Here is a 14,106-nt window from a genome sequence, read left to right as displayed (position 1 = left end):
AAACCTTCCCAGTCCGAGTGACTCCTTCAGTATGCAGGGAGAAAAGAGAAAAAAAATCTAACTATGTCAATGAGCCGTATTTACACTAATGAGGGACATATCATACCCAAAATAGACAATCTTAAAACTAGCAAGAAATATTCAATCAAGTGAAATACTATGTTCAGTTACGCTAACTTAATTATATACCAAGGATACCAACAACATCAATAAAAAGACTAAATTGAGCTAGAACACAATATTTATTCAAATAAATTTCAGAAGTGAAATATTTCTTGAATCACCTAATAATATTTCAAAATTGAAATGTTTACCTTTTTTCTCAAAACAGAGTTACATATACTTGATTCAGATTACAGCTCAACAACAGATAATATTTACTCAAAGACAATTAATTCTCAAAATATTTATTTAGGTCCAGGACCAAATTATATTTAATGCCTAAGGACTTGAAATGTCCCTTAATTCAACAAAGGCAAAGTATCAAATTCAATTTTTAAGAAAATGTTTCATCAACTGACTTCATATGGTTTAAGTGTCAAGATTCAAGATATATTTCAAAATAAACTCTATACCTTAATTAAACATTAAACATATTAAACAAATATCAATCAAAACACATGTGAGTTTTGACGGTGGCCACCATACAAACAAACTAGAATACACAAATATTTCAATATTTTCCCCAACTAAATATATACAGTAAAACTAAATTCCAATAATAGTTTCTCGAGCACTGCGATGAGTCGTCAGTCCAAAGAATGTCCGTCCGGTAGATTTACTTGCTGTGAGTAAATAATATAAGTCACTCACCGATAGAAGTCTTCAACACAATACACGCTCGACAATAGATATCCGGCCGGGACCGGGCGAAAGTGTACTTTTAACCATTTGTGACGCTTAGCGGTACGCTATATTTCTTATAGTGTCAGCGCTTCGTGTGGCAGGGCTGCATGGCGAACTCGTCAGCCCACCGCGAGCAAGCGAACGGTTTCCCCCACCGACCTTTCCCAGCCTTCTTCCCACTTCGACCCCGTCCCTGTCTGCAACTAGAACTGTCTGGAAAGAAACTGGTTGTCCACTCCTCAGAAAACTCTAACTCATCTTAATGGCTAAGTTATTAGAACAATTATCATAGTAGTTACATAGATTAATATGTCAGGCTAGTTAGCAAACAAGGGGGACACCTACAAGGGTCGTCCCGACATTAGAAATGTAGGAATTAGGAAATTTACTGGTCGAGCCCTTCAGGCTCGGACCATTGTCAACATGATTAGAACAACACGTTTTCCTCAGAAGTTTCCATAGTTCTTTTCAATAAATTGTTAGGTATTTCTTATTTAAGTAGTTCAATCACCAGCCGATCTTTCATTAACAGTCGTTTTCTAGGTCACAAGTTTTGGAAGGATAGTTTTTAGTAAATTAGTTGTATTAGCATAAATCAAGGCTGGCTATGCAAGCTTCCGGTCTGGGTAAAAGATCTCCGTCCTCTGTCCCCAACACGTCTTTCACTAATTAATTGGTAGCAGAATCAGCAAGCTTAATTTAGTTTTACACCACCGTCACTCAATCAGTAGTAGAAAGTTCACCCAAAACGGCTACACATTGATGTAAACCATCATTCACAAATAACCAAAATGCAGATCAACAACCTACATTTTTTATCAGAAACTAAAATAAACAAAATTTTAATATTTTTTGTGAGGCTTTTCAAAATGAGTCCTAGTAAGACATTTTAGATAATGAGAACAACTCAGAAGCTTTATTTAATAGTTTCTTTAATAGTTTTTTAACCTTTGGTATTATTGCTCCCCACTTGTAAAGAAGAATCTTAGATCAGATAGCAGGACTCTAAAGGCTCAGGCAGCTTACATTATTTATAGGAACAATATAGGTTACCTAACCCTTGCTAAAAATTAGCCTGTGAAAAATTCTGGTGAATGATTCCAACATACATTTATCCCTGGCAAATCAACGGCTACTAACCTTATCGTTTTTCAAAGTTATGTGATGGAGGCATTCGAGAAGGGCAAGCTAGTTGACACCCTCTATCTGGATTTCTCTAAAGCTTTTGGCCGGGTCTGTCATCAGCGCCTTCTTGACAAGCTTTATGCTTATGGAATCACTTGTCTACTACTTTTTTTATAGAGGGGCAGGCTTTAAGTAACCATGGAATTGCATCGCAGCTAGAACAGCTTATTGTGCACCCAGGTCATCATTCACAGGTTCTTTGTCAAATTCCAGGTCCTTTGTGAACCGTGAGATCCTTTTGACTATGGTGACCCGTTCTTCCCTTTGATCTCCACTTGATAGGCCAAGGGATCTCATGCGCAGACCTTGTAGGGCTGGGCACATAACTATCACGTGGAATGCTGTCTCCTCCTCCTCTCCACATTTCCTACATAAGAGGCTTTCAACTTGAATTCCCATCTTGTGAAAATGTCCACGGAATACCCAATGGCCGCTAATAAAACCAACCACCTTCCGCAGGGTCTTCCTACTCAGCCCAAGGGCTTCTGCCGCTATCGCACCTGTAGGTGCCTTCAGCATTCTCTTTGACTGTACATTTCCTTCGGTTCTTTCTCAGTTCCTTCGATATTCTATGCCCATCCACTTGGGAACAGCTTTCCGTGCTGTGCTGTAAGCAATGCCACACGTCGGCTCTGGACCCATGAGCGGGCTTTCAGCTCCTTTGTTTGCCCACTTGTCAGCTCCCTCATTGCCGGCAATACATTTGTGCCCTGGAACCCAACTAAGGATTATCCTGTTGGTCTTTCCCAGGGCTTTCATGGCTTGATGACAGTCCCATACAGCCTTGGAGGTAAAGTCGAAACTGTCAAGTGCCATTAGTGCTGCTTTGCTGTCTGAGTTCATGTATATAGGGTTGCCTATAAGACCGCGCTTCAAACACACTCTTGCACACTCAGACAGGGCAACCACTTTTGCCTGGAATACAGTGGCCATATTTCCCTAACTTACGCAGAACTGCGCCTTGGGTCTGACTCCATATATTCCAGCCCCTTGCCCGTTGGCTTTTTCGAGCCATCCGTATACCAGGTGATCCCCCTTTTCATGTATTCAGGTTCACCCTTATCACAGGAATCCCAGTCAACAATGTTGACATTGTATGGTTTTTCTAGATCTGTGATCTTCACCATCCTGTCTGGTAGCATTTCCAAGGAGTTCATTTGCACCTTGTCTACAATTCTTGTGTGCTCACTGGAGGCATTATACTTCCAGTTGCCAATTCTGCAAGCCATTCTGTAGGCTGCCATCCTTGCCTCTCCTTTCACAATGATGTCGAGAGGTGGCAGGTTTAGCACTACTTCCAGGGCTGCAGTTGGAGTGCCTCTCATGGCTCCTGTGATGCTAAGGCATGCCACTCGCTGGATCTTTTGTAGTCTCTTTACAGCGATAGTTTGCATTACCTTGGTCCACCAGACCACCGAGCCATATACCATCATCGGTCTTGCAACCCTAGTGTATAGCCAGTTAGTCATTTGTGGACTTAGACCCCAGGTCTTCCCAACAGCCCGCCTCATCATCATAAGTGTGGTCTGAGAGCGTTGCGTTATATGTGCCAAATGGCTGTTCCAGGTGAGCTTGTCGTCCAGCCTTATTCCTAGGTACTTGAACTCCCTCTTAACCTGAATCTGATTACCGAAGAGAGTTGGTTCTCTAGCGATATCAACATTTCTCTTCCTTGTAAATGGTACCATTACAGTCTTCATTGGATTGACCCTCAGACCTTCCTAGTTACACCACCTCTCCACTATGGACAATGCCCTCTGCATGAGTTCCAGGCAAGTGTTCATAAATTTTCGTCTTATTAGTACAACAATATCGTCAGCATATCCTTGAGCGTACATGACCTGTGCATTGAGCTCGGACAGGAGATCGTCAACCACCAGGTTCCACAGATTTGGTGACAAGACGCCACCCTGTGGACACCCTCTTTGGGCCTTGACCTCTCTCACCATCCCACACAGAGAAGCTTGCGCTCTCCTACTTTCGAGCATGTTGCCTATCCACCTCACTACAGTGCTTTCCACATTTCTTGACACCAGTTTGATACAATAGAGCGAGTACTAGTGTTGTCAAAAGCTCCTTCTATATCAAGAAATGCAGCCACTGCTATTTCCTTGTTCGAGATAGCATTTTTAATCTTACTAACCAGCGCATGCAGGGCTGTCTCGCATGACTTTCCCTTCTAATAGGCATGTTGGTTCAGACGCAAAGGATGGCTTACCAGGACCCTATCCTTTATTTGTCTATCCACTAATTTCTCCATGGTCTTCAGGAGAAACGATGTAAGGCTGATTGGTCTGAAAGCCTTGGGCACAGCATATGTGTCCCTTCCGGGCTTCGGTATGAATACCACCCTTGAGGTCCTCCATGCTGTTGCTCCACTGGCTAAGCTGGTCCTGAAAAGACGCACCAAGGGGAGTATCAACTGGTCCCCACCTTCCTGCAAAAACCCAGGATAGATGCCATCGGTACCAGGAGCTTTAAATGGTTGAAATGCCCTAAGAGCCCATTTAATACCGTTAAAGGTAATCACAGCCCTAGCGCAGGCCCAATCTTCCCTTGCCGTCCGCACCCTAGTCTCTCTCTCTATCTCCTCCTGGACTGTGCTCTGCGGTTGCAAGGATCCTGGGAAGTGAGCGCTCAAAAGGCTCTCCAGCACTTCTTCTGGGCCGTCTGTATATGTGACATCCTCCTTAAGCATTGTTCCTAAAGGATTAGCTTGACCTCGAGCTAGTGCCCTATGAAGCTTTGCACATTCAGAAACACTCTCCGTGTTCTGACAGCATTATCTCCATGACTCTTTCTTAGCTCTTCTAATTGTCCTATTGTAAACAGTGAGCATCTTTAAGTAGTTGTTCCAATTTCCTGTACGCTTTGCTACATTATACAGTCTGCAAACCTTCCTCCTCAGAGCTTCTAACCCACTATTCCACCAGCAGGCTTGCCTGGACATGTTCTTTACGGTCTCCGGGCACGCTTCTTGGTATGAGCTTAGTATGGCCGCGTGTCCACTACTTAGTTAATTTCCAGCTACCTAAGAGATTGGCGGCTATTTGTGAGGTTTGCGTCATCAACATCTGAAGCCTTCATTGGTATATCGGGGGTACCACAGGGGTCAATCCTGCGGCATATGCTGTTCCAACTCAATAACTCGTTTATTGAACCAAGTAGACACAATTAAATGTATATGTTAGGTCACAATTATATTGAACAAAGTCTTTCACAATTGCTCTAGTCAGAATCTGTTACTTATTTAAGCTAATATTTATTTTGTTAAACATACCTGTTTTCCTTGTTATTTATGGTTAGTATATGGTTAGTATTATGGATCGTCGTTATGTTTGTTTAAGCTATTTTTAAGCTTTTGGTTATTGTTGTTTTTAATTACTATATTATTGTTATTATTTGTTTTTGTTGCCTATGTCTAAGTGTCAAATGTTTAGTTGTTATTTAATATTAGCTATTTTGCACTGTACATTGCATTACTAGTATATTGATAAGATAAGCTGTTAACAAATAGCACCACATCAAACAAAATGAAATGTCCATTGAAATTAAAAAAAATTAAAATAAAATCTAATTTACAATAGAATTGGACTTATAATAATAAAATTAACTTAAAAATGATTATATACAATTCATTTTGTTTCAAGGGCAATTGATCCATCATCTTTATCAACGACATTGTAAACTGTATTTCTACCAATTGCCTTCTATTTGTTGATGTGTCCTGGGACAAAATTGTACTATCGGCCTCGGATAGCTAATCTAATTGAGTATGGCCAGGGTTAGTAGTAATAATAATAGTATTTAGTTTAAAATATATGGGCTCAGATACGGTCGTTAAAGCATCAGCTTTCAGAAAATGACACATTCATCACAGCCCCGGTTAGGCCTTAATTTAAACAAATTAGTAATTTGGACTACTTGGCGTTAACTCCGTGAGTGAAACACTGGTCGTAATTAACTAAAATCTTAACTTCGAAAATAAAACAAATCTCTATTTAAATGGATTTACCGTGTTTCACTTTTGGAATTAAAACCAACGATACTGTTTTATAATGCGGGTGGAAAAGTAGAAAATTGGCAAAAATTAAATGGTAAAAAAGGAGAGAGCAAAAAGAGGTTATGGCTCACCCTACATACTGAAATCAAGTGGGCTGAACTCAATCCTCTTCTAGCTAGAGTAGAGCTAATCATCAGCTTGTTTTTTTAGTGCTCATGAAAGGCAGGCATTAGACAGGATTATGGAGTATGTGTGTGCAGTGGAATTGCAAAGAAATAAATTTTGAAATACTAAACAGATACTTAAAAACCCCGAATCGATTGTCGCGGGTCCACGAGCTATTTCGCCCTGGCCTAACACCTACTATTTGACGATGCCAGAGTTATTTCACCACTGGCTAATTACCGGGCTATTCCGCCCTCGCGATGTATATGCGCGGATCCAATAGCTATTCCGCCCTTGGCCTATCACCTTGTATTCGACGCTACCAGGGTTGTTCCACCACTGGTTTATTTACCGGGCTATTCTGCCCTAGACCTATTGGGGAGATGTTGCTAGCTATTCGACTCAACATCTCAAGTCCGACTGTCCCGTGTTCTGCGCGGCTTTTATAGGGGTTGCGACGCTAGCGCAGTGCGTCGCCGCTCGGTGAACTAATGACTCTGCGCGGGCCATTTGAAATCGCCTAAACGCCTGAACTATCTTGCAGCTTGCTGTAAGTTTAACAAGAACACACAGTGCCTCCACTGGTAAATCAGGTTGTACGATTTCGGATGAAAAAATAGTCTTGTGAACGGCAATCAAAACACCCCCACCTTCCTGCTTGCTACTAGTTTGAGGCAAACGATCCATTCGATAGACAATGTATCCATCAAAGCTAAGCTCTGAAGAAGTGATTGCGGGATTCAAGTTTGTTTCAGTAAATATAATAATTTTATTCATGGAGATGGGGACAAGGACATGCAAAGACGTGAGTTTGGAACGAATCCCGTTAATATTTTCATACAAGAAGGAAAAGTGTTCAATGCAGTTGGTGCTTAGTCGTTTTTTTGTCTGGACAATTTTTAAGATTCCATTAGTATATTGAATGGTGAAATTTCCTTCACCAGACTCAGATTGACAGGACAGCTCAGCTCTAAGTTTTTTTAGATGCTCAACCTCGTTATTAGTTTGGTCGTGGCTAATAGAAGTTTTAGAGAAATTCTCTCCAAGCCCATTTAGAAAATCCTTAGTAGCAACCTTGGTGATCACACGAACAGAAGCCTCAGAGCCAACAATAACTTTGATTGGACTGGGTTTGCCTCTTGCCCCTGTTTCACGGCCTTTGTTTGACTCTTGCCCTTCCCGACACGAAATATCTTGAAGGAGTTCACATTTAAACTTGGTTCAATTGCTGTGAAGATTACTTTCAGATGTTCCTTATCATCCATCATTCTGTCCTCGGCCGTACTCTTTGTGCTCTCTTGCAACCCAAAGACCACAACATTTTTGGCCCGGAGATTTCTATCATTAATTTCTTCAATAGTGGAGGCAAGGCAGGAATCAGAAGAGAAGTGGCTTTCAAGCTTGGCTAATCGTTCGACATGAGTATCAAGTGTTGTGGAGGCTTTAGCCAGGTTCTGGGATATGGAATCCATTTTATTTTCGACAGAAGTCATCCGTGGTTCCAAGCTTGATAAGGACCTCGACACAGCAGACACCTCCGCTCTAATTTCTGCCACGTCTTTAGAAATGTCATCAATCACTAGATCCAGAGACATGTTTGCACGAAGGCAACCAACTACGCCCAGCAGTCAACTATGACTCGCATCCAGCAGCTTGGCAACGTTGTATCTCCGCATGTGGATTTATTTGCCTGCAGTGAAGTGAGTGTCAGAAACCTGATTGCCCTGCTTTGCGTTCAATTGTTTACTATTTTTTCTCAAAGGTTATCTCTATGTACACGTGTTGTTATTATTTTTGTTGTTTTTCTTTAAATGTCCAAATTGCTATGTTTTCATTCCATATAGATTTATATTTTTCAACTAAAAGGAAAAAAAAATGTAATACCAACTGGTGTCATATTAATTATCTTACTACTATTATTTATTGTTATTACTGTTGTTTAATATTGTTATTGTTTATTTATATTTAATATCTCAAACAAATGAATACATATTTATTTAAAGTATGGTATTATTTTAAATGGTTATTCCGTTAATAAATAAATAAAAATATATTAGCAATTCCAAAAAAATGTAAGGCAGTCATTGAAACTAAATTGTGTGAAATTGTACACCAAGCAGCCTGAGCCTCTCAAGGCAGCTAACCTTTCTCTTTCTACCTTAAAATCTAATCTTTAATTGGTTCGTGGCAAACCCATTTTATAGTATTAAAGAATTCACAGAAAATGAAATTGAAATTGACAAAACGGCTACCTCATTCAAACTAATCTTACTTCTTAATATTATTATATCTTAGAATTATTTAGAACTTAACGACTCTTGGTTTTAAGTATGTATATTATGTTTATGTATTTATACTTGTTTCCAGTCATATGCAACTTGACAATGCCATTTCCGTTCTGAAAATAGTCAATGGTAGCACAGAAAACGTACCACTATAACCCAGAATGCCAACCACATGGTAAAAAGCATTAAGTGGTTTGAGAGAGCTTAGCCTGTCAATCGTAGGCAGCGCCACCAGCGTTGCCATGCAATAGCTTAGCAACGCTGGTGGCGCTGCCTACGGATTGACAACACAATCAAAACACTTAATGCTTTTTACCATGCGGTTGGCATTCTGGGTTATAGTAGTGCGTTTTAGTGAGTCGGTGGCTCAGTCGGTAGCGCCGCGGACTTCGAGCCCAAGGCAGCGATGTCGTGGGTTCGGATCCTGGTCACTGCCAATAACATTTTATCAGTACAGTTCACCTTTGTACTGTACCGGCTCACTCCTTGCTTTGCTGTAAACGATCCACGCACGGGCGCTTAGTCTATGTGGATGGGCAAATGCAAGGTTAAAAGAGGCCGCCAACCTCATAAAAAAATGGCATTAAAATATTGTTATTCTTATTCTTCTTATGTTTTGCATACCAGCCAACCGTTCAAGGAAAGATGCAGACAGTGATAAAATCCCTCTATAAAAAATAGTTGGCCAATGGTTTAAGGCACGGGTCAGTCCCAGGTACAAGAAGGGTCAGAGAACAGCTAGGTTTGATAATTTAGACTACAACAGTGACCATGGTATCTGCACCTTGATGACCTTGATTATTTATTGTCACTCTATTGCACTCAATCTTTGCCACTTGTTATTTATTTAGAGTATTAACATAACTGAACAGCCGTCCATGTATTCACTGTTGATCATAGTTGATTTGTTACTGTTAAGCATGCACAACAATGTGTTTAACTGTATTGGTTGTAACCGTTAATTGAATAAATAAATAAATAAATAAATGAAATTGTAGCTAACTCTTTCCTAACAATCCTAACTTCTGGTTTTATTGCACGATAGAAAGTGTAAGTTGTGGTTTTAGGCGTGTACAAGGAGCCTGCCTGCTCCAGCCAGAAACTAGACCACGGCATGTTGGTTATCGGGTACGGAACTACCACGAATGGAGAAGAATTTTGGTTGGTGAAGAACTCCTGGGGAACCTCCTGGGGAATGAAGGGATACATCATGATGGCTAGGAACCACGACAATATGTGTGGTATTGCTTCCCATGCCAGCTACCCCATCCTCTAGGCCACCACTTAATGGCCAATGGCCAGTTCAACGTTTTTGTGTTGTTAATATTCAGTTAATTATAACTAATTAGTAAAGTGTAATTGCTTTGTAATTTGAATTTTTCCAAGAATATACATCCTGTAAACCCTCCGTTTCCTGAAAAAGAACAATTCCATTTTTTCCAGATCATGCCCATATTTTTTGCGAAACAGTTTTGATCTGCAGATACCTAAGCATCCAACCACATAAAATAAAAAACATCTTTATTACAACAGTATACTACTTGTCAATGTCATGCTAATTGCCAATCCATCTAAAACTTGAGTCAAACCCTGTTATTAATAAACATCCCTTCGAAAATTACTGGTGTCTAAGTGTTACTACCGTGTCCGTGATTTTATTGCTTATGGGTAGTCATGGGCATAATGTAAAGCTTGGTTTATGAGTTGATTAAATGCATATATTGTTTAGTTTAGTACTTATTCTATAGTTTATAAAACGCTCTGTATTTTTTTGTATATTGACTTAGCCAATGCATTAATGTAAATCTGGCCAAATAAATTACTTATGACTTATGTACGGCTTGTTTTAACAACAGCATCGTGGCAATATCCAACTGGCCAGGAATTTCTCTAGTTTCAAAAATTTTAAAAATATGTTTATGTATCTTTTAGCCGTACCATTCATCAGTAACCTTATTTTAATCAGATTACTATAGGTTAGTTTGGATGGTATTGGTATTAAAAATTATAAATAGTGTATTACCAAAGCTGGCTTGGTATATTTTCTGACCTGGATAAAATGTCCCGTCATCTGGATCCCAGCTTGTTTATTCATCAGTTGTTATAGTCAATTTCGGTATCAGCAAACGTAGCTAAACTCTCGTCAATAGTATTATACTACAGTCATTATTTACGAACTAGACATTTTTCGTAACATTGAACATTTCAATTATCAGCCGAAATTATTCGCTCACGCTATTCTATAACCAAAATATAGTCAAAATCAAAATTCCCTATCTCATGAATAATTTTTAAATTTTTATCTTTTATACTTTTCATTTTTTTCTTGAAAAGGTAAATGCACATTGTAGTGGTTTAATTATTTTAAATTATACGAGTTAAAATCAAGTAATTCATTACCGCTTGAGTTGATGTTAACTGTTGATTTTTTATGTGGAATGCGATACACACTTCCCAATACGTTGAATGCACCTCCTGGAGCGCCCGACGTGCGGGGGGAGTTTGGAACTCCTACAGGTTTCCCTGTAGTATACACACTAAACCACCTACCCTCTCCTTGTCCATGAGGGTCTCTCAGGTGGGGTGGCGGATGACACGTCATGCTCCGCTGATTCTGGGGGTTGGCGTCTCGAAGTACACTCCTTCGTAGCCGTGGATGTTCTTGAAGAAGTGGTCTTGCTACGTAACTTAAAGAAATCTGTTAAATACTTAAAAGTATGCATCGGTCAATGTCACCGATGGAAATTTTTCACTGAGATATTGGCAACACTGATTAGTTTTTATGGTTACCGCACACAATTCCCTCCTCCCTGACCCTGTCTGTGCCCTGGTAGAATATCTATAAGTTTTGACTGATGAGTGAGTAGTTAGGGGCGCCATTTTAAGTCTAACATGGGTTCTTATGGGGAATATATTTTTTCAATCAGAGGTAAAAAATACTTGTTATCATGACCTTGACTCATTGGTTGTGACCTTAGAGGTCAAGTGTGTGATAGTGGTGTTTAACAAGCTGCTATAGGATAAAAAGTTCATAGCCATAGGGGCTACAAAGCTAGTTATTAGTCTAAAATGGTATAGTGGTTAATGATGTGGTGTGGTGGTATGTGACACATAGCGGTACGCTATATTTCTTATAGTGTCAGCGCTTCGCGTGGCAGGGCTGCATGACGAACTCGTCAGCCCACCGCGAGCAAGCAAACGCCTTCCCCCACCTACTTTTTCTAATTCTCGCCCCACTTGCCACGGACGTCCCCAGCAACTGTTTCTATAACCTGGTCAACCTCAAGTAATCTACCACAATGGATGAGTCTTATATTTAAGTATTACTAGATATCAGATTAGTATGTCAGGGTAGTTAGCAAGGTAAAAGGGGAGACCCACAAGGGTCGCCCCGATCTTGGAAATGTAGGAATTAAAAAATTACGGTTCGAGGCCTTCACCCTAGTGAAAAAAACAATAGAAAATCATTAGACATTTAAATGATATCACTACATATTGTATTGATATCAGTAGTATCAAAGGGTCACAATTGCCCCATCAGCTGATTTAAATGTTAGGGATTATAGGGGCGGAAATTGCGTAGTTATAGCGGATTTGAGCTGACATCATAATGAGGATGATCATATGATGTTCAAGGTCATTTGTTTGTGTTTTAAAAAAAGGAAGCTAGCCTGCACTTGAAGTGTAGGATAGTTTCCTTGTTTTGTTTATTTGTATAAAACATGAGGAATGACAATAAGTACGTATAATTGGTGTGACGTATGATGTTTTGTTTGTTATGGAATACGTCATCAGAGGGTGACGTATGTGGTATGACGTAGGATTGGAATTATAAGTCAAAACTGCAGACTTTGAATTTATGCTTACCCAATACCATACATTTGAATAGTACAGTGTACCAGCAAAACACGAAGCTTTTAGTTTTTCATATTACGTTGTACAGTCAGAAAATGATTATGCTTTGCTGAAGATGTACCCCAGTTTGAAGTTCTGCCCTAATTTACCCATATGAGGATAGCTTTCAGTCAATTTGATTTAGTCCCGAGCTTGCCCACCGTTGCTGTTTGTTGTTAATATATTGTTTGTTGCTGTATATTTAAAATGTGGTACTTTTAAACAATTTCCAAGTTCAAAATATGGTTTCCTTTTCAGTTTAGTATAGAGAAATTCGACCACCTGTTGGTTTCAATTGAGAGTTATAATGTCCATCTTGCCATGTCTGCATTGTGCTCGGCCCATTCGATGTTGTCTCGAGTTTGAGAACACCAAACACGATCAAATTTTTGTTGAAGCTCTTTCTCCTCCTCTAGCAGTTGAAGTAATTTTTCCTCAAAGGAGTAAGGTGGATGTTTTACAATTACATTGACAATAGGAGAACGATTCACATTTTTTTACAAGCCACTCCATCTATTTGACATCCAGGTGTTTTTAAACACTTTAGATTACAACAATAGTATCTTAAATTGTATTCAGACTTGTGAGCAAAAGATGAATTGGAATTCCACTGTGACATGTTGCTGAACTGAATTTTAAAACAAGAATGAGAAGCAACGTGATGTGATCTGCTATTTATAGTGTAAAACCCAGCAGCTGTTGAGCATCTGCCACATGTCACTACCCATCTGCCTTTACAGCTGCGTGTTTAGATCAGCCGGAAATGGTATATGCGGATGGTTCCGGTCCTACGTCACGTAAGTTGGACCTTTTTTTTAGGGAGAGGTGGGAAAATGCATTTATGCACACAGGTTGCTAGCCTGTAGTGTGGGACTCCAACGGGCTTAAGGCCCAGAGACTACCCACTAAAAAACTCCTATACTCTTCGGACACTAGCCTAGGAACATTTGTCGCACTTCATCAGAACTAGGCCGAGTTTGCCTACGCCCGAGGGGCTTACGCCGTGTCTAGCCGTTTATTTCTTATCAAATCTAGACTATGTTCCGATCTAGATCATTCTTTTTAGCTTGAAGGACATTCCGGACAAAGTGCGACCAGCAGTCCCAGTTGTCCTCACCCTTCAGCAAGGTCTCACAGATCGATTCAATCGACAGCACCCCAAGATGTTGAATGGCCTCCTGGCGAAGCATATCCCATTGTGGACAGTGGAAAAAAGTGTGTTCCGCGTCGTCGGGAATGCATGGGCAGTAAATGCAGTCAGGTGAATTCGTTTTGGCCATCAAGTGCAGGTACGACTGAAAATAGCCGTGACCTGACAAGAACTGCGTGAGGTAATAGTCAACCTCACCGTGCCGCCGTTCTACCCACGGTTGGACCTGCCTGATGAGTCTGGCAGTCCAACGTCCTCGAGTCTCCCTTTCCCAGCTTTCTTGCCACATCTGAAAAGTGCGGGCGCGCTCTTCTGTTCTTGCAGCGTCCTTTCCGATGTAGCCTTGTCTCTGGTAGATTGCCTTCCTCTCCGCTGCCAAGAGTTTGACTGGGATAACTCCAGCGATCACCAAAACGGCCGGTTCGGACACCGTACGGTACGCGGAAGCGACCCTGAGTGCCACCTGACGCTGCACTCGTGCGAGCCTCAACCTATACGCCTCCTTGTTAAGCGCGTCTGCCCACACCTCAGAGCCGTAGAGAAGCACGGACTGGACTGCAGACATCAGTAGTCTTCTA

The 14,106-nt window shown here is 40.6% G+C and overlaps 1 protein-coding gene across 1 annotated transcript in view; it reads left to right on the top strand.

Moving 5' to 3' along the window:
• LOC128996757 (procathepsin L-like) overlaps window positions 1–9,834 on the top strand; it is a 108,260-nt gene extending 98,426 nt beyond the window's left edge. The window contains exon 7 of the mRNA XM_054422209.1: window positions 9,552–9,834. Coding sequence (XP_054278184.1) covers window positions 9,552–9,760 — 209 coding nt within the window. The 3' untranslated portion in view covers window positions 9,761–9,834. The remainder of the gene's footprint in view (window positions 1–9,551) is intronic.
• Window positions 9,835–14,106: the final 4,272 nt, after the last annotated feature.

The sequence above is a fragment of the Macrosteles quadrilineatus genome, unplaced genomic scaffold (genome assembly GCF_028750875.1).
Source record: "Macrosteles quadrilineatus isolate MER2022 unplaced genomic scaffold, UCM_ALF_1.0 Scaffold_6__1_contigs__length_79288215, whole genome shotgun sequence".
Lineage (NCBI taxonomy): Eukaryota > Metazoa > Arthropoda > Insecta > Hemiptera > Cicadellidae > Macrosteles > Macrosteles quadrilineatus.
The sequence above is the reverse complement of the archived record's forward strand: the minus strand, read 5'-3'. Positions and strand labels throughout refer to the sequence as shown.